General features: G+C 40.5%; 2 protein-coding genes across 2 annotated transcripts; both read right to left on the bottom strand.

Moving 5' to 3' along the window:
- Positions 1–1,387: 1,387 nt before the first annotated feature.
- Positions 1,388–9,405, bottom strand: LOC146519127 (uncharacterized). The gene has a single exon (XM_085159570.1). The coding sequence runs from the start codon at positions 5,057–5,059 to the stop codon at positions 3,650–3,652; it is 1,410 nt and encodes a 469-aa protein (XP_085015696.1). The 5' UTR covers positions 5,060–9,405; the 3' UTR covers positions 1,388–3,649.
- A 4,763-nt stretch (positions 9,406–14,168) lies between these two features.
- Positions 14,169–24,317, bottom strand: LOC146519126 (uncharacterized). Its single transcript, XM_085159569.1, has one exon. The coding sequence runs from the start codon at positions 24,078–24,080 to the stop codon at positions 22,671–22,673; it is 1,410 nt and encodes a 469-aa protein (XP_085015695.1). The 5' UTR covers positions 24,081–24,317; the 3' UTR covers positions 14,169–22,670.
- Positions 24,318–26,113: the final 1,796 nt, after the last annotated feature.

The raw sequence follows: 26,113 nt of genomic DNA, 5'->3' as shown, positions 1-26,113 counted from the left end.
TTTCTTTGTTCCCCATTTTCAACATTTTGTAACCCCATTTCTCACTGTTTTTACACACACACATCAACGTTTCCCACACAACCATTCTCTGCAATCTTACACACTACACATTTACTCAATTCTTACCATACAGTCACGTATTGAGTTTTGTCTCTGGCCGCCTGGTGGAAGGCCTACCGCTTTACTGGATCCAGCTTCCCTTTACATTCAGAGCGTCCCCTGCAATGGCCTTCTTCCCTTACCGGCAGAAAAGTGCTAAAATACCGTCACTCCGCACACTGTATTGTGCAGACGTGATTATCAACGGTGGACTCGAACCACCGTTCCCTGTGATGGCCCGGTGTTTTTGCAATTACTCTGGCAGAAGACTGCTTTTCTTTTGCACAACACCGGAACCGAACACAAGCCTGGGGACTCTAACCCCAGGATTTTCCCCGACAGTGTACCCGAACCGCCGTTCCTGTGGTGTACTTGGACCGAACACAGGTCTGGGCCGGCTTCTCCCCAACAACGTGCGCGAGCCACTGTCCTTGTGATGAGCCGTACCCAACACAAGCCTGGGGCCTCAAACCGCCAGGATTTTCCCTCCGGAGACTCGAACTCCGGAGTCGGCCAGCGTTCTCCCCCTCGGCCAGACAAAAAACTCTCCATGACTGTATACAAGTTAGCTACAACTCACCCATCTGCAGAAGTCCCCTCAAAATTGATGATCTCGGTGGTGACTGAAACACACGGCTCCGTGACTCCTCCATTTCCTTTGCTTCAACAGCTGGTAGGACAAAGGCACCTTTTCCCTCAGGGGTGATCAGCCCGTCCACGGAACCGTTGTTCAGCGACCACACGGACCACCCTGCTCGCAGCGCCATTTTGTTGTGGAAGTTTTCCACTTAAATAAAGCCTGCAGACGAGCGGTGAGCGGTAGCTAACATTCTTTAATTCATGCACACGAAGACAACATACAAACAAGCTTGTGGAGCCCCCATGGCCGCGGGACAGACGGTCAGCAGAGTCTCTCTGAGCCTAGCATGGCTCTCAGTTAAATACCTTCTCCAGGAACAAAAGGCAGTACACAGCTGTTTCACACCTCAAGGTTCACACTCCCTTGCTACTTCCCAGAATCCTCAAGAGACAAAAGACTGGTCCTCTGGAGTTCCTGTTTCCCCCCCAACATCCTTACTACACCCCCTACCATTTGTCTTACAGTATGAGTGTCAGACATGTTAATACAATAAAATAATGTCATTAATACCTTAGTGAAAGAAATTCCTATACAATCGCTTTGAAAAGTACATTGTTTTTGCTCTTTCTTGGGTGGTGGGTTTGGGGGGGGTGACAAAAGCAAACGACATTATCAAGCTTGCAGATGACACCACAGTGGTGGTACTCATCAGGGATGATGATGATGCGGCATACAGTTCAATTCAATTCAATTCAATTTTATTTATATAGCGCCAAATCACAACAAAAGTCGCCTCAAGGCGCTTCATAGATACAGAGAAAAACCCAACAATCATATGACTCCCTATGAGCAAGCACTTTGGCGACAGTGGGAAGGAAAAACTCCCTTTTAACAGGAAGAAACCTCCGGCAGAACCAGGCTCAGGGAGGGGCGGCCATCTGCTGCGACCGGTTGGGGTGAGAGAAGGAAGACAGGATAAAAGACATGCTGTGGAAGAGAGACAGGTTAATAACAGATATGATTCAATACAGAGAGGTCTGTTAATACATAGTGAGTGAGAAAGGTGACTGGAAAGGAAAAACTCAATGCATCATGGGAATCCCCCGGCAGCCTACATCTATTGCAGCATAACTAAGGGAGGATTCAGGGTAACCTGGTCCAGCCCTAACTATATGCTTTAGCAAAAAGGAAAGTTTGAAGCCTAATCTTAAAAGTAGAGATAGTGTCTGTCTCCCGAATCCAAACTGGAAGCTGGTTCCACAGAAGAGGGGCCTGAAAACTGAAGGCTCTCCCTCCCATTCTACTTTTAAATACTCTAGGAACAACAAGTAGGCCTGCAGAGCGAGAGCGAAGTGCTCTAATAGGGTGATATGGTACCACAAGGTCATTAAGATAAGATGGGGCCTGATTATTTAAGACCTTGTATGTGAGGAGCAGGATTTTGAATTCAATTCTGGATTTAACAGGAAGCCAATGAAGGGAAGCCAAAACAGGAGAAATCTGCTCTCTCTTTCTAGTCCCTGTCAGTACTCTTGCTGCAGCATTTTGGATTAGCTGAAGGCTTTTCAGTGAGTTTTTTTGGACATCCTGATAATAATGAATTGCAGTAGTCCAGCCTGGAAGTAATAAATGCATGAACTAGTTTTTCAGCATCTCTCTGAGACAGGATATTTCTAATTTTAGAGATGTTGCGCAAATGGAAGAACGCAGTCTTACATATTTGTTTAATATGTGCGTTGAAGGACATATCCTGGTCAAAAATGACTCCAAGGTTCCTCACAGTGTTACTGGAGGCCAAGGTAATGCCATCCAGAGTAAGAATCTGGTTAGATACCATATTTCTAAGCTTTTCAGTGCCGAGTACAATGACCTCAGTTTTATCTGAATTAAGAAGCAGAAAGTTAGCAGCCATCCAGGTCTTTATGTCTTTAAGACATTCCTGCAGTTTAACTAATTGGTGTGTGTTATCTGGCTTCATGGACAGATAGAGCTGGGTGTCATCTGCATAGCAGTGAAAATGTATGCTATGTCTTCTAATGATGCTGCCTAGGGGAAGCATGTATAATGTAAACAGAATTGGTCCTAGCACTGAACCCTGTGGAACTCCATAATTAACCTCAGTGTGTGAAGAGGACTCTCCATTTACATGCACAAATTGGAGTCTATTAGATAGATATGATACAAACCACTGCAGTGCAGTACCTGTAATACCTACAGCATGTTCTAATCGCTCTAATAGGATATTATGGTCAACAGTATCGAACGCTGCACTAAGGTCTAGCAGGACAAGCACAGAGATGAGTCCACTGTTCAGAGGCCATAAGAAGATCATTTGTAACCTTCACTAAAGCTGTTTCTGTGCTGTGATGAGCTCTGAAACCTGACTGAAACTCTTCAAATAAACCATTCCTCTGGACAGAGGACCTGTCCTGGACCAGTAACACCAAATCAGTGACAAAAAGAGCTCGGCAGTGACTGCATTTCAAGAGACGACTGAAGAAGGTGCGCCTCCCCAAACCCATCCTTAACACCTTCTACAGGGGTACCATACAGTCTCCTCCTGATGTACGGTCTGCCACATATTTCTGCAGAGCAGTTAAGCTCTGCAGCGCTTCATAGATGTCTCCTCCAGTCATGTAGCCTCCTGGAATAACGTGCAACATGTCTCTCCAATCAGCCTACAGACTCCTCCTTGTGATGCTGTTATGAAGTCCAGGGTCAGCCAAACACAAAATACAGACGAGTCCTCGGTCCCCAGACCGTGACAAAGACAGTTCATTCTTGAATGAAGACACTAATCAGACAGTTGTAAAATGTAGCCAATTGTGTTTATTAAAATATGGAGGAAATGGGGGGGGTGTTGTAGAGAAGAGGGTAATGGTAAGGGATAGAAAGGAGCAAAGAGAAAGAGGAGAGAAAAGCCCAACAATCCCCTCTGAGCAAGCACTATGCGGAGAGGAGAGGGGAAAATTAAGCTGGAGCAGAGGTGGAGGAAGACGAGGTGACATCAGCAGTAGTAAAAGCAGGAGTGTCCCTCCTCCGGAAGAAGCAGAAGCGTTTTTTCTTCTTTTGCAGCAGCTTTTCGACGAGCACTTTTTTTTCTAGGATCAGGGTACTCAGCTCATCGATTGTTTCTCTATTTTGCTGCTCAAGTTTCTTGCAAGTTTTCTCCACTGCTTCTAATTTGGCGTCTTTTTCGTCCAACCTTTCTTTCAGTTGTCTAGATGTTGCCTCCTCTTTTTCCTTTTCTGCTGCCAGTTCTGTTGTTTTGTTTTTCATTTTGTTATAAAGTTCTTGCAGGCTTTTGTTTTTCCTCTCAAAGTCCTGGAGAAGAAGTTCATCTTCTTTCTGCTTTATGACCAGCTGTTCTTTCTCTTCAAAGATTTCTTGATGTTTCTGCAGAGCTTCGTCAAGCTTTCCTTGCAAGCCTTCGCTGTGTTTCTTAGCGCTCTGAAGCTTGCAGTCAATTTCTTTTTCTTTGATCTCCTGTTGCTTTTTTGCTTGAAGCAACTCCTCAGATTTTTGGAGTGTGTTATTAAGCATTGCCCGCAGCATCCTTTCTTCTCCCTGCATCTGTTGGAGTTGGTACTGTGTGTCTTTCTGGTTCCTTTCCAGCTGTTTTTTGTCTTGGATGATTTCTTCATTTTTTTGCAGTGCTTCGTCAAGCTTTCCTTGCAAGTCTTGGTGTTTTTTCTCGGTGGTCTGAAGCTTGAAATCCATTTCTTGTTGTTGGATCTCATGCTGTCTTTTCTCTTGCAGCAACTCCTCATAGTTGTGCAGTGTCTTATCAAGCCTTGCCTGCAGCATCCTGTCTTTTTCCTGTATTTGTTGGAGTTGGCACTCCATGTCTTTCTGCTTGCAAGCCATTTCTTTTTGCTTGATCTCATGTTGCCTCTTCTCTTGACGAAGATCTTCATTTGCTTTCAGGTGGTAATCAAGCCTTGCTTTTAGCACTCTGTGTTGTATCTGCGTGTTTTGGAGTTGAAACTTCATGTCTTTCTGCTTTCTGTCCTCTTGTTTCTTCTGTTGGAGGATTTCTGTATTGTTTTGCAGAGCTTCATCAAGCTTTGCTTGGAGCTCTTGGATCTTTTTGTCCTTATCTAGGAGTTCCCATTGTTTCTCATCAATAACAGCTTCCTTATCTTGAAGCTGGTAGGACAGCTTTTTAAATTCGGTGCTCTTTTTCTCATTTTCTTGTGTCAATAACACAATTTTTTCTCTGTTGACGAGATTTTCATTCTCTAATTCTTCCAAGAGCTTGTCCTCTACTTCTAACTGTTCACACCAAGGAAGAGAGGAGAGGTAAGGGTCTAGTGGTTGATCCCAGGGAAGAGCGTAAGGGTCAACTTCTTGTCCGTTTGGATCTTCTCTTTGAGACATGTTGAGGTCTGGATGCACTGACTTTGCAAAGGATCCAAGAGTTTTTGACCAAAAGCTCCTTTGACCAAAAGTTTTGAAATGCTTCTCTGGTGAAGATTCAAATGCTGCGAACTTAAATGCTGCCAATAACGGACTAAAAGTGGTTGCTTTTCACCCCTATTTATGGGTTTTAAAGATCAAAGGATCAAAGGATCAGATTGGTGGTATGATTCTAAATGTGTGTGATGTCATCATTCTTTTAGCCAATGAGTGTGTCACATGACATTTATGGAAGAGGGCATTTTTTAACTTGGACAAATTATCAGTAAAGTTTCAATCTCTGTTATTTACCATAGAGTCTGCACAGTATGGTGACATATTAAAACTGAAGAATATGTTGTACTTGTTGTAGTGTTTCATCATGGGTCCAGTTTTTACCCAGGTGCTTAAAGCCCTCCTTTACCCTCATGTAACACAACAGTCATTTCCAACCACTGTTTCCTGTTCCTGTCACTCAAACAAAGAGGCGACAAACATCTTCCATAAAGTGGAATCAATTCAGTTTATCGGATTAGAAAACATCTAATCTAGCGTTGATATTACACTGCTGTTTAGTGTCTCGCTAATCTCAGTGTCACCAAAATATCCACCCTACATGTCAAACAATGAGAGAACTTGAAACAGTACCATCACCTAGCAGCTTATGTTAATTAGTGCTAACGTTTTGTTTGCTGGCTAACATTGCTATTATTGTAGTCCCAGTTAAATGACTTTAAATAGCTTTATTTCAAAAGGAACTTTGCAATTTCTCGGCCATTTAGCTGTGTTAACTGTACATGCTGTAGGTCATAAGGCATGCTTGGATCGTTTTTATAATCAGCCTCTTATGTCATTGGGTGGAATTAATTAACTAACCCTAACCCCAAAAACAGCAGAGCAGGTGAATATTTTAGACGCGTCATGTGAAGGCAGGGCGATCATAGATCGAAGCTGTTTTATCTTATTGATAAAAAACTGCAAAAACCTTTCACAAGTGTCTGAGGAACTATTAATACAAGAAGCTGGGGAAATATTCAGGGCAGAGTCAATAATTGAAAAAAGAACCCGAGAATTATTGGAGCTATTCTCAATAACATTAGAAAGAAACCTTGACTTTTCTGCTTTTACAATGTCCTGATACCTGTACAGACTGTCTCTCAACATGAGAAAGGACACCTGCAGCCCATCTTTTTTCCACTTACGTTCAGTCTTCCTGCACTCTCGTCTGGCTGAACGAGTGGCCTTATTTATCCATGGGTCTGGTCGTGGTTTCGAGTTTATAGTTTTAAAAGGAGCGACCTCATCTGATCATTTGATCTATGATCGCCTACCTTCACATGACGCGTCTAAAATATTCACCTGCTCTGCTGTTTTTGATCAGTTTGAGCCTGTGTGTCTTGATCAGGTGGGGGAAGTATGTAATGGCACAAAGACATCATCGTGTCCAAATGACATTATTCCAACACATCTTCTAAAAAAGATTTTTAAGGTTGTCAGTTCTGACATTTTAGCTATTTTTAATAGCAGCCTTAGCTCAGGTGTTGTGCCAGCCTTTTTTAAACATGCTGTTGTACAGCCTGTACTTAAAAAACCTAATCTGGACTCCTCTGTCCTCACTAACTTCAGGCCTATTTCAAAGCTCCCCTTCCTGTCGAAAATTTTGGAAAAGATTTGTTCAGCTGCAATCTTTTGTAAATGGACACAATGTTCTTGAGAGGTTTCAGTCTGGTTTTAGGGCTCTTCATAGCACAGAAACTGCACTTTTAAAGGTTCTTAATGATCTTTTATTGGCCACGGACTCAGGTGACTCAGCTGTGCTTCTGCTTTTAGATCTGACCGCTGCCTTTGATACCGTTGACCACAGCGTTTTAATCTCACGGTTGGAGCATTGTGGCGTAAAGGGCACCCCATTAGAGTGGTTCAGGTCATACCTTTCTGACAGGACTTTCTCTGTGAGCTTTGGCGATTTTATCTCTTCCTCAGCTCCCCTTACTTGTGGTGTTCCCCAGGTATCTATACTGGGGCCAATATTGTTCTCCATTTATATGCTGCCTTTAGGTCTAATTTTTAGAAAATATAACATTTGTTTTCATTCATATGCCGATGATACTCAGATCTATCTTCAACTGAAGGGAAATAGTTCTGCCTCACTAGAACCCTTACTTCAGTGTCTCTGTGAAGTTAAATCCTGGATGGCCTCTAATTTCCTTAACTTCAATGAGAACAAAACCGAAGTGATAATTTTTGGACCAAGCGGCAATCCCAAAACTTCTAATTTTAACCTGCACAGTCTTGAGCCTTTTGTCAAATCACATGCCAAAAATTTGGGGGTTATATTTGACAGCAATTTCACCTTTGAAAAACAAATTAGCTCAGTCGTACAGCGGTCTTTCTTCAAACTGAGGCTTTTATCTAAGGTGAGATCATTTTTATGTTTTAAAAACTTTGAACGAGCGACTCATGCTTTCATTATATCCCAGCTGGACTAATGTAAATCCTTATATGCTGGAGTTAACCAGACCTGCCTGGCAAGGCTGCAGTTGGTCCAGAATGCTGCAGCTCGTCTTCTGACACGTAATAAAAGATGTGAACACATTTCCCCGGTACTTGCCTCCCTTCATTGGCTCCCTGTCCGCTTCAGAATTCATTTTAAAATTTTATTGTTGACTTACAAAGCCCTGAATGGACAGGCTCCCAGGTATTTCTCTGACCTCTTGCAGACTCATGCCCCCCTTAGATCTCTTAGATGAAGTGATCTTTTGCTTTTAGCTGTACCAAGGTCGAGGCTGGTTCATAGAGGTGATTGAGCATTTGCAGTCGTAGCGCCTAAGCTGTGGAATAATTTACCCCTACACATCAGACAGGCTCCCACTGTCAATCTTTTTAAATCTTATCTTGAAACGCATTTTTATTTATTGGCTTTTAATACAGCATGAGAGTTATTTGTTATTTGTTAATTCATATTTGGTGTTTGCTTTTAATACTCTAAGTTGTTTTATTAGGTATGTTGTATTCTTGTACAGCACTTTGGTCAACGCTCCTGTTGTAATTAAATGTGCTATATAAACGATTAAACTATTAAACTATTTTTGCTCTTTCTTGGGTGGTGGGTTTGTGTGTGTGTGTGTGTGTGTGGGGGGGGGCATAACAAAAGCAAACGACATTATCAAGCTTGCAGATGACATCACAGTGGTGGTACTCATCAGGGATGATGATGATGCGGCATACAGGGAGGAGGTGCAGCGGCTGGCGCTTTGGTGGCAGGACAAGAATCTATGTCTCAATGTTGGCAAGACAAAAGAGCTGATTGTTGACTTTAGGAAAACCGAGGCTGTCCATCTCTCGCTCAGCATTGCTGGTGTCACTGTAGACGGACTGAAGAGCACCAGATTCCTCAGTGTTCACTTCATAGAGGACCTGTCCTGGACCAGTAACACCAAATCAGTGACAAAAAGAGCTCGGCAGTGACTGCATTTCAAGAGACGACTGAAGAAGGTGCGCCTCCCCAAATCCATCCTTAACACCTTCTACAGGGGTACCATACAGTCTCCTCCTGATGTACGGTCTGCCACATATTTCTGCAGAGCAGTTAAGCTCTGCAGCGCTTCATAGATGTCTCCTCCAGTCGTGTAGCCACCTGGAATAACGTGCAACGTGTCTCTCCAATCAGCTTACAGACTCCTCCTTGTGATGCTGTTATGAAGTCCAGGTTCAGCCAAACACAAAATACAGACGAGTCCTCGGTCCCCAGACCGTGACATCATTTCTGTTCTGGGATTGAATAATTGGTTGATCACACCAGTACCGATGACAACCCCTGTAAGGAGAAAAACCTCAGGAAAGCAAAGAATCACGGGCCCTGAGTTAATTCACTGTAAAAAAAATCTGTAAAAATACAGTACAATCTACTGTATAAACGTGAAGGAATTTTCTGTATTAATAATTTACAGGTATTTTTCTGTATTTCTCAACTACTGCAATGCATTGTGGGAAAAATAACCCGAAAAGGAGGGAAAAGTAAGCGCAAGAGCAGCCATTAGCAGTGTTGCCAACTTAGCGACTTTGTCGCTATATTTAGCGAGTTTTCAGACCCCCTTAGCGACTTTTTTTCTAAAAAGCGACTAGCGACAAATCTGGCGACTTTTTCTGGTATTATTGGAGACTTATTTATGACGTCTTTTTGACGTGAAAGCACGTATCGCTTTTACTCTCAACAAGCAGCGGTGCTGCCGTGGGCACCTCGCCCGTGCCAAAGCGCTCCCAGGCGGAGGATAGTCCTCCCCCGCTGCTATCAGGGCAGGAGACGTTCACACCTATGCGTCCAAACGGTAAATGAATTGCGCATGAGCGAAGCCACTGCTTCCGCACTGACTGTAACGCAGTCTGTTCTTCTTTTACTGTTATGCTGTTTTGTGGGTCACAAGGTTTAAAACTACTTATAAACACACACACTGTAACTCCACCAAAGTGCCTATTTCAGGTCACTTTTGCCGGTCCAAGCCCGGATAAAGGAGCAGGGTTGGAATTGTGACATTACAAAAAACAATAATTGCTAAAATAAATTTAATTCGTAATTCTAAATAAACTCTAAATGCATTTAGGACGTTTTTTACTCACTTTATGTCTCTTCCACGATGTTATTTCACTCTCCAACAACGTAGGTTACAGTTACATTAGCATGACCAATTATGCAAATTAGGCGATGACGTCATTTGGCGACTTCTAGCGACGTTTAGGACAGCCAATAGCGATTTTCCTTACTGAGGAGTTGGCAACACTGGCCATTAGGCTTCTTTCAGGCTTCATCTGGATTTTGGACTCTGAAGTTGGAGAAACTGCCTTCAAATTTCTGTGGTAAGTATTAAAACTCATGTTTCCTTATATTAAAATAATGTTTTTTAAAAGACTCCACGTTTTTATTTAGAAAGAAATGTTAATTTATTTGTTAACTGGTTTCGGCTGTCTCCAGACAAGTCAGGAATATTTTGCTGACTCATTTTTTTAAATAATTGTTATTTAGGTTTAACATGACTTAAGCTTTCCATTTTAGTTAATGTTAAAATTATTTTTACTGTGATACCGCCAGTTTTGCCCTTCAGTGGCTGAACAAGTTTTCATATTATAGTTAGCTGTCTGTGTCTCTCTGGGTATTACACAGCTGTGACTGCTAACTAGCTAATTAGCGAAAGTCAGCGATGTGGATAACTGGGAAAAGTGAGAAATTTATGGTTCTAGAAACTATTCTAGGACTCTAATAAGTACTGTATCAATACCTGTGTTTTACAGTTGGCTCTACTGTACACTTTAAAGGGTTTCAGGCAAAGTTACACTAACCCTAGTTTAAGCTTCAGACCTTCCTGGCTGACGCTAGCAAATGCTAATGTTAGCCTCTGATTTGGGCTACTAAAGTAAATACTTTTAGCTAGCTGACCAGCATAGATTATTTCGGTGGTTAACAGACTGTAGTGGTAATATTATTGAAAGTATAATTTCACCTCAGCACATTTACAATTATGTCTATTTTGTAGCACATAGAAATGTTTAGTTAATATTTACAGACACATTTTCCCTGTAACTGTGTTTTTACTCCAACATTTGTTGAAAATGTAATTTATGAAATGCTGAGCAGCATTTCTAGTATGTGGAATATTTTTGTCACCCACTGTGCTAATGTGATTAAATACTAATAATTATTACTAAAAAAAATTCAATAATAAATCAATAATAACTATTTCTTGATTGAACTATAATGTAAGCGCAGTGCTGGTGTGCAGGGTATTTATATGCCTTGTGGGGGATGCTGACATATTATAAACTTTTGTGTCTATATCAAGCTTTTAGCCAAATATAAGCAGAGATATTTGTATCTTTCTTAAAAATCCAGATCCTTATAGATTATTTGAGAAATGGATCAACAGCTATCACTACTTGAAGCACTCTAAGTCCTGCAGTGGAAAAATATCCCTTATTTCACCTTTGATCACACACTTTGGTTTTCCAGTGCAGAGCAATGGCCAAGAAAAGGAAAGACTTCCCCGAGTGGAAAAAAAAGATGAAGATACAAGCTGGTGATGATCGAGAGCAGCTGGTCTCAGGAAATGAAGAAAAACCCTGATCACCTTCTCTACAGAAACAAGGTGAGTTTAATGTTGTGGTTGATTTAGTTTTTCAAGGTATGTATGTTACTTTAATTATAAACTGCTTTTGTTGCAACCGAATGGTGTTATATGTATGCAACTCTACGTGAATTATAATCCTTTGTAGGGCTGTGTGATATGACCAAAATCTCATATCCCAATATAAGACATTTCTCTCCTGATAACGATATATATCACAAAATAGTGCATTTTCTGTAAATTCTGTGATTCTCGGGCAACTCGACTTATGTGAAGTGTTTTCAGTTGGGCGTCGTGTACCTGGAGTTGAGTGTTTTGACCGATGCGTGAAACTATACATATTTAGACATAAGTTTAAACGGCCGCCATTTTCTTTCCGAGTATTTATTACACGGCGTGCTGCGAGGAAAAGCCTGTTCTAACGTTTGAGTCTAAGGATTATTTTGAGCACCTGACAGCTCTTTTTTGCTTTTCATTCGTAAACTCTCTCAAAACTCTTTCATGTGATTCTTGTGTAGGTGGTTAAAGATGTTTGTTGTGTTTGAGTGGTGGTGGGGACCAGTTTGTGGCATAGTACAGTTTTCTGGGGCGTGTCAGACTTTTCATAACCAAACCATTTCCATTGCCCCTCATTTAACAATAAGGTCCTTGATTTCTTTTGACTGGTCCTTCTGTTTGGAGCTAGCTGGTTCTGCCTCATCCTTGCTGGCCATGCTGGTATTCTCTGTGCCTTCATCTGCGTGGTGACTGTAAGCGCCATTTATAGTCACTTCATGTTTTTATTTGAGGTCATTTGTTTGATGCATATTCTGAAAATTTGTTTGAGAATAATGTATATCATTTCAGTTTATTTTGAAAAGTCTCAACAGAAACTTGAGCTTTATTGTGAAAGGTTTATGTGGAAAATAAACAAGCGGACAGTGGAGCCACACAATGGTTTTACCGTCATTGTTGGTAACGAAAGTACGCGTAAAAACAGTCACTTGTCCATCCATAGTGTGGTTATTGTAAGTATAAGAGAAAGAGAGAACTTTAAGAAATAATATAGCAACTACAGTGACCATCAAAATCATGAAAAAAATATTGCCGTAAAGAGTTTATTTTGCAACACCACAAAACAAACAATAGTGTATAATATGAAACAATAGACATTTTTATATCGTCATCTGATATATATCGTCATATCGCACAGCCCTAATCCTTTTTTGTTTATGTTGTTTATGTTCTAGGTAAAAAAAAATATAAAAATACAAACTTTTTAAAAATGTCTTGTTGTTTCTCTTTTTTTCCTCAGAATAAATTGCGACTAGTCTCAATGGCTGACATGGAGGAGCAACACAGCGACACGTTAACCCCGACTGCTGCAGTTCCTGTATGAACTGAGCAACTCTGAAAATCCAAGGAAAAGCTGAGTGTATTTTATTTAAAGGTCAGATGGACCTTGATGTACTAACATGCAGGCTGCATTCAGGACTTTGTCACACTGGTATATGAAGAGTGGTAACAAGACTTTGTAGTAATTTGTCTTACTATTGTCTTATTTGTTGTGATTTAGAGTCTGTGCGCACAAGCAGAAGTTTTTGTTTGTAACCGTAACCTTGTTTTCAGAGCCTTGTCTAACATCTAATGGTCATGAAATATGTCAGACTTTTTCCTCTACTTAAACAGCTAAGAGCATTTGAACACTGTTGAGAAAAAGGTGTGCATTAAGGATTTTGAACTATGATGTTTAAGTGTTGTCATTGCTGAGGATTCGTGGACACAGATCCTTATTCACTACACTGCTGTTTACAGTTTAACTTTTCATCAGAACAAGCACTACTAATTGTACTTTGCTCCTCACTGACAAAACAAGTCCAGTAAATACACTTTTCTCTTTAAGTTTGGGACAGTAATCTGTCTTAATTTATTTTGTGTTTTAGTTATCATATGGGGAAAAGTCCTGTGGTTATCCATCCGTCCTGTTCATCTTCTTTAGATCTGTTCAGTTTTGGCACCACTTAAACAGTCAACAAATTTTGACTCAAGTATGTTATAGTATGTAAGGTAAAGACCCCAAAGAGTTAATCTCAGACAAATGTTCACACAAATGTGAATTACATTCACTTCATTAATGAAGTGAATGTAATTCAGTAATCAAAGGTGTTTGGCTATAACTGACTACATGTGTATACTGTATCATAAGTGGACAGACATGGATGTAAACCACACCTTAACCATTTGGCTGAGGCAAAACTACCACAAGGCAGTGATTCTAACTAAAAGGTACTCTGGATATTATTAAATATGAACATATCGTTAAATATGACATTTTTTGTTTGTCAGGTGTCCTGTTTGAAGAAAACACTTGGTAGACACACTAACACTTGAATGAATGTAAATAAACACATTTACATGAGGGCAACCTGATTCCAAGGAAATAAAAATGCTCAAATTTGAAAACTTGTGAGTTATTTTGTTCATGTATCAGCTGTTTAGTCGTTTTATGACAAGATGGATGCTGTCATTATATTTTATAATGTGTTTGAGTTAAGGAGAATAAAAGAATATTTAACATTCATTGTACCAATGTTGTTGTGTACGAAGCACAAATTAATTTAAGTTTTAATTTGTAAATTTTTGAGTACATGGTGTACTAGGTTGTAATTGCATAGAAATATACGTTTAAGGATATAAAGAACTATATTTAATGAGTTACAGTGAAAAGAAGTGCTTGGAAATAGTAATATAAACAGAAATTTCAATTTTTCTATTAACGGAAAATATCAGTTAATGATACAGAAAATATACTGTGAATAAACAGAATTTTCCATTTTATAGCTGAAGGAAATGTCCGTAAATAGTACAGAGAGTATACTGTAAATCTACAGAATCTTCCGTTTTATCATTTACAGAAAACTCCGTCAAACGTCCGTAAAAAAACAGAAAATGTACTGGCAGAAAATTACCAGGACATTTTCCGTTTTTCTACGGAATTTCTTTTTACAGTGTTCATGTACATGGGCGAATCCTGTGCAGGAATGCGCCCAGGCATCTGGTCAGACTTTATTATATACTGCCTTACTCATGTAACACTCATGGGTGGAGTACAAGTTAGGAAAAAACAACTTCTTATCTGCTGATTGCATTCGAGGCTGCACAGGATGCAGCCTTGCAAGACGAAGAGGAACAAGTTGATTAACGATCTTGTAGTGGGTTAAAACAATACATGTGGGTGTTGTCTAAACTTGAGCAGACACTTTGTTCCAGTTAAAGAATTTGCTGACACGCTATGTACAGGCATTACTACACAATTCAAATAAGGCTTAAACATAAACAATTATCACAGTTGAATAAAGATAATAAAGTAATATAATTCAAAATCTTTCAACATTCCCTTCTGTTTTTAGCAGATTTGAATTGTGCAGCAAAACACATATCATTTATCAGAACATAACTTCTTACAACATGTATTTTCAGTTAGTTCGTCATAAAATGCATTTGCTGATTTTTATTGGCAACTTAGACACTTGTATCAGAGTCTACATCATAGTCATCAGTAAGTAACTACTTGTCTTTCACATTTTCAGTTACTACATAATTAGTTGCACTTCATCTTCATTTAACAAATAGGAAAAGAAGTCTTCATAATCTTCATCGGTTTGTGGTACATCTGCGTATGTTGTGAGTGATAAACTTATCATCTGTGAAATTACAGCCTTTAAACAAGGTATAACACAAGTAAAGAAAAGCAAAATAAAATAAAATATAATAAAGTAAAATAAAACCAGGAAAACTCCAACGCCGATCAACAGTCTCTTTAGAATCTGAAGCCATGTTTAAAGAATTATCTGGTATGTAGGTGCAGCACATGGTGTTGAATAAGACACACAATCCTCCTTTCTCAGCCAGGATCATGTCCAGTGCTACACGATATTGCATTACAGCAATTCGGAGAGCGTCCATGTTAGGTTTTGTAATGTTGATTGTCATTTATGCTTAGAAATATCTACTTATATATGCTTAGAGTTTTATAATTAGTTTTAGATTGGTAGAGGTGTATAATCGATTGTGTAGTGATAGGATGTGTGATCCTTAATAGTCTGCAAAGGCTTGGTGCGCATTCCAGAGTGTTCTGGAATCCACACCTACATCCTGTGAGCATGGGAAAAGGTCGTACCTTGTTTTATTGTTTTATGGTAGGATAAACGTGGCTATATCTGTTTTAGGCTAAGTGCCATTTGTTTACATGAACTGCTGGACTTCCGGACCAGCAGGTTTAGGGAAGTCTTTATGGGGTCACGCTCTGACCACACACACACACACACACACACACACACACACACACACACAATCCTTTGTTCACATGTATACCTATGTAAGATGTTATATGTTAATGACCCTATGCATATTCATGTTACCACAATAAAAGGAGTGCTATGGGGAACCTGGCTGAGAGTCTGACGGAGGTCAAGTGGTGGAACGACACTTGGCTCCAGGCAGGTCTCCCTCATGCATGAGTAACATGAAGAACTTTGCCTACTTCGTGTCTTGCTTTGCTGTGTAATTATATTGTCTTCAACGTTCCAGCGAATAGGTTTAAGCTACAAACCTATCAGTCCATTTCTTGGTTATGTCCCTCGTTGACCTTGCAGGATGCATTGAGGAACAAGCCGAATCTATAGTCCAGTGTCTCACTTCCAAGAGCATATTTTCCAGTCCCTATCCATGGGAAAAGGGCGTGGATAACTTTCTGTCCTGTGATAGGAATACTTATGACTCTTCTACTGCAGAAAAAACCCCTCTCTGGAAAGGGTGCTGGGTCCAGTTATCTTACTGCTGTTATGATCCCAGCAGTCTTCAGAGTGTCATCGTATGCACAGTACAGTGACACAGCATTAGGTGATGTTCATAGGAAACTGCTGTCATCACCACCATAGCTTCTGGTTCCTGTGCTTTTCACAGAATCATGATGTCATCCTCGGACTCCCCCTGCACTGTCGATGGAGCTTGGCACGCTCCCCTCATCCTTCAGGTGCCCGTCTGTTGTCCAAAATCTCCTCTGTTGGCCTCTGGAAATCCCCCTTGGCACAGTTCTCATTCCAACGCAGCTTCGTGGTCCTTGCTGTGGCTCCAAAGTCTAATTTCATGATGGGCCCCAACCAGCTCGACCTTTGACCTCAACCACTGCCTGGGCTGTCAGCTATGCCTGGAATGGTTCTTGCTTCTCACCGGGCCTCTGAAGATTTCTCAGGAGATGACTGCTGCACCTGTATTTCCTTGCTAGGAGGAAAAACTTCTATTTGGAGAGCATGTCAACAATCATCAAACCACATTCTTTAGTTTAGTGAACTTCACTTATAGGCCATCAAAGCCTCATCTGAACATGGATGCACCACTTGCATAGGTTCAATACCCGTTGAATGAACTGTTAATCACACAAATCGCTGCAAAAATCATATAAAACATAGTTTAATGTTAATTCATTGTTTCATGTTAATCCTGGACCCCTCCTCTTGACGCATGGACACTCCCATGAGTCAACTCATCAAAACCAGATTCCTGTCTTAAAGAAAAAGGTTAGCTAGATCATGTCCCAGGCAACATCAGGGCATCTCCTCCTCTGGAGCAACACCACTTCGGACCTATAATCCTGCAGTAAAAGATGTTAGCGTGTTTTGCATATTAAGTTTGCCTAAAAACTGGCTCCGCCAGGAGCCTGCATACACACCATCATGGCCTGAAAAACAAGATCTGGAAGTGAAATCAAAATAACCTTCACATTTTCCCCAAAACACAGTGTAACAGCATCACCACTCATAACCTATAAACACAGTTTCTTCACACATAAACCCAGAAATCCTGTAGTAGAAAAACATTAACTAGTTGTTCTGGTATAAATCACATGATCAAATCACAAGAAGAACTGTAATGCTGTAGAAAAGAAATATAAATGTTAGCGCTGCGCATGTGTATACACTCTTTCTCACAGTAATCTCTGTGAGCAACACAAACCCATGAATAACACACCCCTGGTAGATTCACAAACACAGAAAGTGGCATTTAAAAGTTAAATCGGTATGCAAGCTCGAATGTTGCTGTCATCTTTCTGCTCCTGTAAAAGAAACACATAAATTCATCCACCCTTTTGGCCTGTCTAGGTGGAGGTTAACTTTGAGTCGTGGTCAAGTCTTGTCAGCTTTTACCAGTCAGTCAGTTTGTTTTTATTTCCATTCATTCATTCATCCATTCTTTCTTTGCTGATAGTGGAAACTATTGCCGCATTTGATTTCCACCCTCAGCAAAATGACGTCATTTCGAAAGAAAAAGAAGAATTTTAGATCGGATTACCTCGCTGAATCCTTTTTAGGCAGGGACTCTCATTTTCTAATCGTCCCAAATAAGTGGCTTTCTCCTGAGCCCATTTTGATGTGGAGAAACTCACTTGTAACAATTTTCTTGACGACGTATCGTATAGCGCTTCTAATCGTGCAGATCTGCTCAAACAGAGATTATCGAACAAAACTTTCAGTGCACTGTGAAAGTATCAAAATAAAAAGGCCTTGTTACGTCATGACACAAGCTCCTCATCTCAGGAGGGTAAATCATACCATTAGCATGGTTTATCATACTATCATACTAATTGGCAGGCTCAACTTCACAACAAAAGAAAAATCATCAGCTAGATTCACTCCGAACCAACCATCAGCTGCACAACACACAACATAAGCCTAATATGTTATGAGTTTAATCCCCAGATCTGTGCTTCTCACTCATTTAGGCCACACGCACCCATTTTATTCAGTTTTCCTTTTTTCCCGTCATCATAAAACATGTGACATGTTGTCATGCACTTCACAAAAGAAGTTTGTTCTGACGTATTCAGAGTTGTGTATCTAGGTACAGGATACACTCGCACATCAAAACAGGAAACTCAGTGTTTTAGAGTCTCCACTCTAACAAACTCCAACACATCTCATTCACTCGTGCTAGAATTCAGTCACCTTTCATTAATCTAAGAACGATAAACTAATTTGCATATCAGCTATTAACCCACTAAGATGACAGGACAACAGAAATGCATGTTCAAAATGTAATCACAAAAATAGAATTTCCCTCACACAGTAAATTACTTGTGCTGCATCAATCAAGCAGGAAGCATCTCCCAATTTACTGTATTAACAACTAAATTTATTGTCTGATCACTGGTTGGTCAAACCAGAATCTTTTTCCCCCACAAAAGTTAAACTGTTGTCCTGCAACCTAGAGAGTCAATTTTTTTGCATTGGATAAATTCAGCATTTGATAACAAGTGTCTGTTAAATTCACACTATTTTAACACTGATAAGAGATAACAAGCTAATTTTCATTACATGGGTGTTTGTGTTATTAGGCAGGTTTAATGCATGTCTGTGGAGCTGCATATCCAGCAGAGCATGTTCTTAAAGCTGCCTTTCCTACACATTTCTCTGCTATTATTTAATCATTTTGTAACTAATGTGCTATGAGTCCATTGATCTTTGCATCACACTAAGTGACTTGGACAAGATGGTAAACAGACTCACATGCTTAAAATGTTGTCTAATCTTCATGAGTACTCTTGTATTTGGAGGTGTTAGTAGGGTTAATGCATGTTCTGTTTGTGTGTGTGTGATTTTGTATGTTTCTTTTTGCAGTGTTTCAGACTCCTTCACAATTTTCCCACTTAAGCAGTCAGTTTTGTTTTTCCCAGATTTGCTAACCCAAATTTTGATTTCCCACTTTAAACACCAGCATTCTCACTTACTCTCACTGTTGTCCTCTCCCACTTCAACAGTCCAATAGCAGGCAGTTCTCTTTCAGCTTTGTCCTTTGTCCTTGTTTCACTGTCTCTTCTTGCCATTTTCTCCAAAGGTGGCAAATGTCAAACTCCAACAGTCTCCTCAGTTCTCCTCAAACGTTCTTTTCACCTGCACAGTGAATTTGCAGCTTGTTGGGAACACAGTGCCATTCATCCAATCAGGCAGGATGATGGGTTTGCTCTTCTTCTCTGATGCTGTTTGTCCACACTGCTGCTGCTTGCTGGGACTCTTTTCTCAGGACTTTGCTGCTGTCTCTTTATCTGCCATGTTATTGCTCTTTGGAGCTGCATTCCTTGTCTTCAGGGAGGAGTGAGAGCTCGCTTGTGAGTTTGAGAGACACATGGTGCTGTAAATAAGTTAGCCAGAAACTTGGCCTGAATGTTTCTAATGATGTTAAACTATAACTTTCTTCCGACCGCTGCATGTGGAAAATTGATTCAGGTCTGTTTGTCACCTGAAAGTGACAAACTAAGACATTTTCATTATTATTATCACTGCTTAATCAACACACACAACTCTCTCTCTCTCTGTTTTTGTGAACAGTCCTTTCTTAAAAGCAGAAAATGAGATTGTAGTTGTTCTTGGCTGATCAACACAAAACCTTTTTCCTATGATTATTTTTCATCTATAATATAAATTTTGTCTCTTTTTCACTCTTTTTTTTTTTCTTTACAATAGCTGGTGACCTGCAGAATCACCGCTCTCACAATCAGAGGCAATTACTTTTACACAGCGCACAAAAACACTGTGACGTCAGACACATTCACACTCACTTTTTTCATCTGCGTAAATAAATCATTTGGCCAATGGCATGTGCCATCGTGATCCATAAATATGATGAAGTTTATTTAACTATTTTTCAACCCACCAAAACAAATAAACAAAAACATGATGCTGATGCTATGAACACTCCACACACATGAGTCAAGATGCAGGAAAACTGCTCACGGAAACTCTGCACATTCCAGTTATCACAGTTATCATAGTTCTGTTTCCCTCTCTTTGAAGAGTTCTCAGCCAGCTTCTGATCTGATAATGTGTAGCTTGCTCATCAGCTCAGAAGAGACCACAACGCAACCTCACAGTGGTTTCATATTCAATTCAGCTTCTCCATCATGTAGTTTTCAGCTGTGTCATACGGGGTTCAGCATATTAGTTGTTTTCATAGGTGTGCTCTATATCTGGGGTGGCTGTAGCTCAGGTGGCAGAGCGGATCAGCCACTAACCAGAAGGTCGGTGGTTCAATCCCAGGCTGCTCCAGTCTGCATGCCAAATATCCTTGGGCAAGATACTAACCCCATGTTGCTCTCCGATGCATCCATCGGAGTGTGAATGTGTATGAATGTTAGCTACTTAGCACTTAAGTTTAGAAGTGCTTGTGTGAATGGGTGTGATTGGGTGAATGAATTAGCTGTATAAAGCGCTTTGAGTGCTCGGACAGAGTAGAAAAGCGCTATATAAGAACCAGTCCATTTACCATTTACCATATCTCAACAATGGCTCATATTAGGATGACAGTTTTTCAAACAGGTCAAGTGCCTCTATACACGTAATTAGTTAAAATATTTACCTATTTTACTTCATATGTCATTGTACTGAATTTGAGCAACCCTAAGCTTAATGCAGATTACTTTCAACAATTATCCACCTCACATCATAACTGACTGAGGTGCCTCTTCATATTAATATTATTTCATCATTAATACCAGTTTACAGGTTGGTATCCTTGCTATTATTAGTATGAATACATTAAAGATAAGTTGTAATTTAGCCTTTTGTTTATTTTACTTTATTCCTCTTGTATTTATATCTATTCAGTCGGGTCTGTTTCCAACCCTTTTTAAACTACTTTAAACTACTTTGATCTCTAATTTTCACTTGGTGAGGGATTATTACGTTCTTCCTAGTCTGAACTGCTCTCTTCACCTGAGCTGCTATCCTATTCTGAGTTACTGTCTTCTTTGTTTCTTACAGTCACGTACAAAATGTCCCTCTTTTCCACACCTCCAGCATGCAGTGCTAAAGCCACTGTTTGGTGTGTGTGTAGCTCTGCCTCTACCTCTTGCTCTTCCACTATGCATTCCTCTCCCTTTCTTTTGCATTATTCCTGCTCCGGCTTGTTGTTTTTCTAAACATTTCTCATCAGGTGTTAATTTCGCTTGTTTATTCTCCATTTTCAAAGATTTTGCTGGGCCGTCACTGGCACGCTTGACTTCAGAGTGGTTTACTGATACGGCCTTCGACTTCACCCTAACGGTGAAGCGGTATCAGTTTTATGAGATGAAACTCAACCGTTCTCCTTTGTCACCAGTACTTGAGCCTCAGCAAAGAAAACAAAAATGGAAGTAGTTCAGCAGCTTATTGTGCTGTAAAATCAATTATTACTTCCAGACACACACACATATAGACATTTGCGCGCTAATTTGTCACGAAGTATTTCACGGCTACCTCTAAACCCAGTCTAAACACAGTTCCTTTTGGCGAACTTAAACCTATTTTAATTTCTCTGTCTCAACGTGTTTTCATTTGCTTAAACGTATTTTAATTTGTCACGAAGTAATTTCAGCTACCTCTAAAACTAGTCTAAACACAGTTCCTTTTGGCGAACTCAACCTATTTTATCACGTGACTTTTAAACCTTTGCGGCCGTTTTATATACCAAAATAGTGTTTCTCACCCTCCGACATCTCACTGGTGGTTCGGATCATCAGACTGAATCCCAGTGCCGTGGACCAGGCCACTGGCCCAGACCCGAATTCACGTCCTGGGGCTCTCTCCTCGTCTAAGAGGGCTGTGCACAGGCTTCAGTGCTGGCTCCACACGGCGTCAGGAATCAGTGCTGGATCTTGGAACAGAGTCACAGATAACAGTTCTGATGTTTTCTGCTCCGGCTACGAAGGACCAAATAATGTTAAGAGATATATTCTAAAACACTTCTTCAGCAGAGAATCAGAGAGGAGAAACACACAGATTTTCTTGCTAGCAAGGGCAGCCTAGAGTGAGACTCAGAGACCCGCCCTGAGGACTTGCCCTGGTCCTTTATTTATACACTTCAGTGAGCGTTTGTTCCATACATTGAAATGTGGAGGTGTATGTGTGTGTGTGTGTGTGGGTGTGTGGCCAGAGTGTGACCCCATGAATGACTTCCCAAAAACTGCTGGTCTGGAAAGTCCAGCAGTCCACCTAAACAAAAAGCACTTAAACTAGAAACAGATATAACTACGTTAATCCTACCGTAAAACAATAAAACAAGGTACGAACTTTCCCATGCTCCTAGGATGTGGTGGTGAAAGCCAGAACACCCTGGAATGTTACAGACTTCCTAGGATGAGACATCCTTTCAATAAACACAAATGGTTACATGTAGTATTCTACCATATACAAACTTATATCATTAAAAGATTATACTGACTACTAAGTACAATTTTCCATTGACAGTGACAAAGACAGTTCATTCTTGAATGAAGACACTAATCAGACAGTTGTAAAATGTAGCCAATTGTGTTTATTAAAATATGGAGGAAATGGAAAGGAGGGGGGGGGGGTGTTGTAGAGAAGAGGGTAATGGAAAGGGATAGAAAGGAGCAAAGAGAAAGAGGAGAGAAAAGCCCAACAATCCCCTCTGAGCAAGCACTATGCGGAGAGGAGAGGGGAAAATTAAGCTGGAGCAGAGGTGGAGGAAGACGAGGTGACATCAGCAGTAGTAAAAGCAGGAGTGTCCCTCCTCCGGAAGAAGCAGAAGCGTTTTTTCTTCTTTTGCAGCAGCTTCTCGACGAGCACTTTTTTTTCTAGGATCAGGGTACTCAGCTCATCGATTGTTTCTCTATTTTGCTGCTCAAGTTTCTTGCAAGTTTTCTCCACTGCTTCTAATTTGGCGTCTTTTTCGTCCAACCTTTCTTTCAGTTGTTTAGATGTTGCCTCCTCTTTTTCCTTTTCTGCTGCCAGTTCTGTTGTTTTGTTTTTCATTTTGTCATAAAGTTCTTGCAGGCTTTTGTTTTTCCTCTCAAAGTCCTGGAGAAGAAGTTCCTCTTCTTTCTGCTTTATGACCAGCTGTTCTTTCTCTTCAAAGATTTCTTGATGTTTTTGCAGAGCTTCGTCAAACTTTTCTTGCAAGCCTTCGCTGTGTTTCTTAGCACTCTGAAGCTTGCAGTCCATTTCTTTTTCTTTGATCTCCTGTTGCTTTTTTGCTTGAAGCAACTCCTCAGATTTTAGGAGTGTGTTATTAAGCGTTGCCCGCAGCATCCTTTCTTCTCCCTGCATCTGTTGGAGTTGGTACTGTGTGTCTTTCTGCTTCCTTTCCAGCTGTTTTTTGTCTTGGATGATTTCTTCATTTTTTTGCAGCGCTTCGTCAAGCTTTCCTTGCAAGTCTTGGTGTTTTTTCTCGGTGATCTGAAGCTTGAAATCCATTTCTTGTTGTTGGATCTCATGTTGCCTTTTCTCTTGCAGCAACTCCTCATAGTTGTGCAGTGTCTTATCAAGCCTTGCCTGCAGCATCCTGTCTTTTTCCTGTATTTGTTGGAGTTGGCACTCCATGTCTTTCTGCTTGCAAGCCATTTCTTTTTGCTTGATCTCATGTTGCCTCTTCTCTTGACGAAGATCTTCATTTGCTTTCAGGTGGTAATCAAGCCTTGCTTTTAGCACTCTGTGTTGTATCTGCGTGTTTTGGAGTTGAAACTTCATGTCTTTCTGCTTTCTGTCCTCTTGTTTCTTCTGTTGGAGGATTTCTGTATTTTTCTGCAGAGCTTCATCAAGCTTTGCTTGGAGCTCTTGGATCTTTTTGTCCTTATCTAGGAGTTCCCATTGTTTCTCATAAATAACAGCTTCCTTATCTTGAAGCTGGTAGGACAGCTTTTTAAATTCGGCGCTCTTTTTCTCATTTTCTTGTGTCAATAACACAATCTTCTCTTTGTTGAGGAGATTTTCATTCTCTAATTCTTCCAAGCGCTTGTCCTCTACTTCTAACTGTTCACACCAAGGAAGAGAGGAGAGGAAAGGGTCTAGTGGTTGATCCCAGGGAAGAGCGTAAGGGTCAACTTCTTGTCCGTTTGGATCTTCTCTTTGAGACATGTTGAGGTCTGGATGCACTGACTTTGCAAAGGATCCAAGAGTTTTTGACCAAAAGCTCCTTTGACCAAAAGTTTTGAAATGCTTCTCTGGCGAAGATTCGAATGCTGCGAACTTAAATGCTGCCAATAACGGACTAAAAGTGGTTGCACTTCACCCCTATTTATGGGTTTTAAGGATCAAAGGATCAAAGGATCAGAATGGTGGTATGATTCTAAATGTGTGTGATGTCATCATTCTTTTAGCCAATGAGTGTGTCACATGACATTTGGTATGATTCTAAATGTGTGTGATGTCATCATTCTTTTAGCCAATGAGTGTGTCACATGACATTTGTGGAAGAGGGCATTTTTTAACTTGGACAAATTATCAGTAAAGTTTCAATCTCTGTTATTTACCATAGAGTCTGCACAGTATGGTGACATATTAAAACTGAAGAATATTTTGTACTTGTAGTGTTTCATCATGGGTCCAGTTTTTACCCAGGTGCTTAAAGCCCTCCTTTACCCTCATGTAACACAACAGTCATTTCCAACCACTGTTTCCTGTTCCTGTCACTCAAACAAACAGGCGACAAACATCTTCTATAAACTGGAATCATTTCAGTTTATCGAATTAGAAAACATCTAATCTAGTGTTGATATTACACTGGGGATCCACCGATACCACTTTTTTGCAAACGAGTACGAGTACTTGCCTTTCAGTACTCACCGATACCGATACTGAGTACTTAATAAAAAGATGATTTAAATTTACAGGTAACAGCTTTAGTCCTATAATTTAACAAAAAAACAACAACAAGGGACTAGTTTGGAATTAAGAACATTTATTTAAAATGAAAAGCATGTTGTATGCAACAAATTACAGAATAAACAATTGTGAAAAAAAAATTAAACAGTGACAGTGCAACTCTAGTATTGTTTTCAGTTTATTGTAAACTCTGCCGCTTTCAACAACACAAGGGGCATTAATAAACATCTTTGCTATTTAGTGCACAATATTTGAATAAACTAACAACATCCACCAACATAGAACTGTGGCAGTCAGTGCAACTGAGGTAGGTATTAACATCAAGTCTAAGATGACTCACTTAATGGAGAGAAAAAGTGAGTGGCAGGGTTTTTTTTTAAGAAAAGTAGCTTTTCTGCATTATCAGCAGTCAGACTGTTTCTGTTTTCATCTATAATGTGTGACACTGAGCTGAAAAGCCTTTCACTTTTCACACTGCTACATGGGGCTGAGAGGTATTTACTCGTCTGTTTCTCTGTTTAGAAGTCTCACAAGCACAGTCACAGCTGGGATGACATCAGAGGCTAGTGCGTCGTAGCTGCTCACTTTTTTAGTTAGTTCCTCAAAGGGGGCGAGGATGGCAACAGTCGTCTCCATAAGAGCCCATTGGTGAGCGGTGAGATAGTCAGGGAGTTCATGCTCTGACACATACACGCCCAGCCCTCGCTTTTGCTCAATGAGGGACTGGAGCATGTAATACGTGCTGTTCCAGCGCGTCTGTACGTCCTGCTGCAGTCTCTTTATTGGCTGGTTGAGCTGTCCCTGAATGTCCTCGAGGCGGGAGTAGGCTAAGGCGGAATGTTTAAAATGCCCAACTATTTTCCGTCCCACTGCTATAGCATCAGCTATGCTCCTCTGTGCTAATAAGCATGGGTAAATAAGCGGGGGTAAACTCTTTGTATTCGTTGTCGTGTTGGGATTTTGGTGCTTGATTAAATTACTTGTGTTAAATGCGCTACCTTTTGAGCCTCCTCTGGACAATTTCACTGAGCACAATTTGCAGTCTGTCTTTGTTTTTGCGTCTTCGTTCACTTTGAAATAGTTCCACACGGCTGACTTGTCTCGCCTGCCCTTCTCTTAGCTCTGAGCTGCAGCCGGGGCCTGGTGGCAGGCACTCGGCGCCTGTGATTAACCCCTTACATGCCGCTCAAACATAGACAGATCTCAGACCGTGGTATCGGTCCCCGGTATCGGGGGACTTTTAATGAGTACGAGTACTTTAGAAAATGTGGTATCGAGGCCGATAC

The sequence above is a fragment of the Neolamprologus multifasciatus genome, chromosome 5 (assembly GCF_963576455.1).
Source record: "Neolamprologus multifasciatus chromosome 5, fNeoMul1.2, whole genome shotgun sequence".
Lineage (NCBI taxonomy): Eukaryota > Metazoa > Chordata > Actinopteri > Cichliformes > Cichlidae > Neolamprologus > Neolamprologus multifasciatus.
Note: the sequence above shows the minus strand (reverse complement) of the source record. Positions and strands in the feature narration are given on the sequence as shown.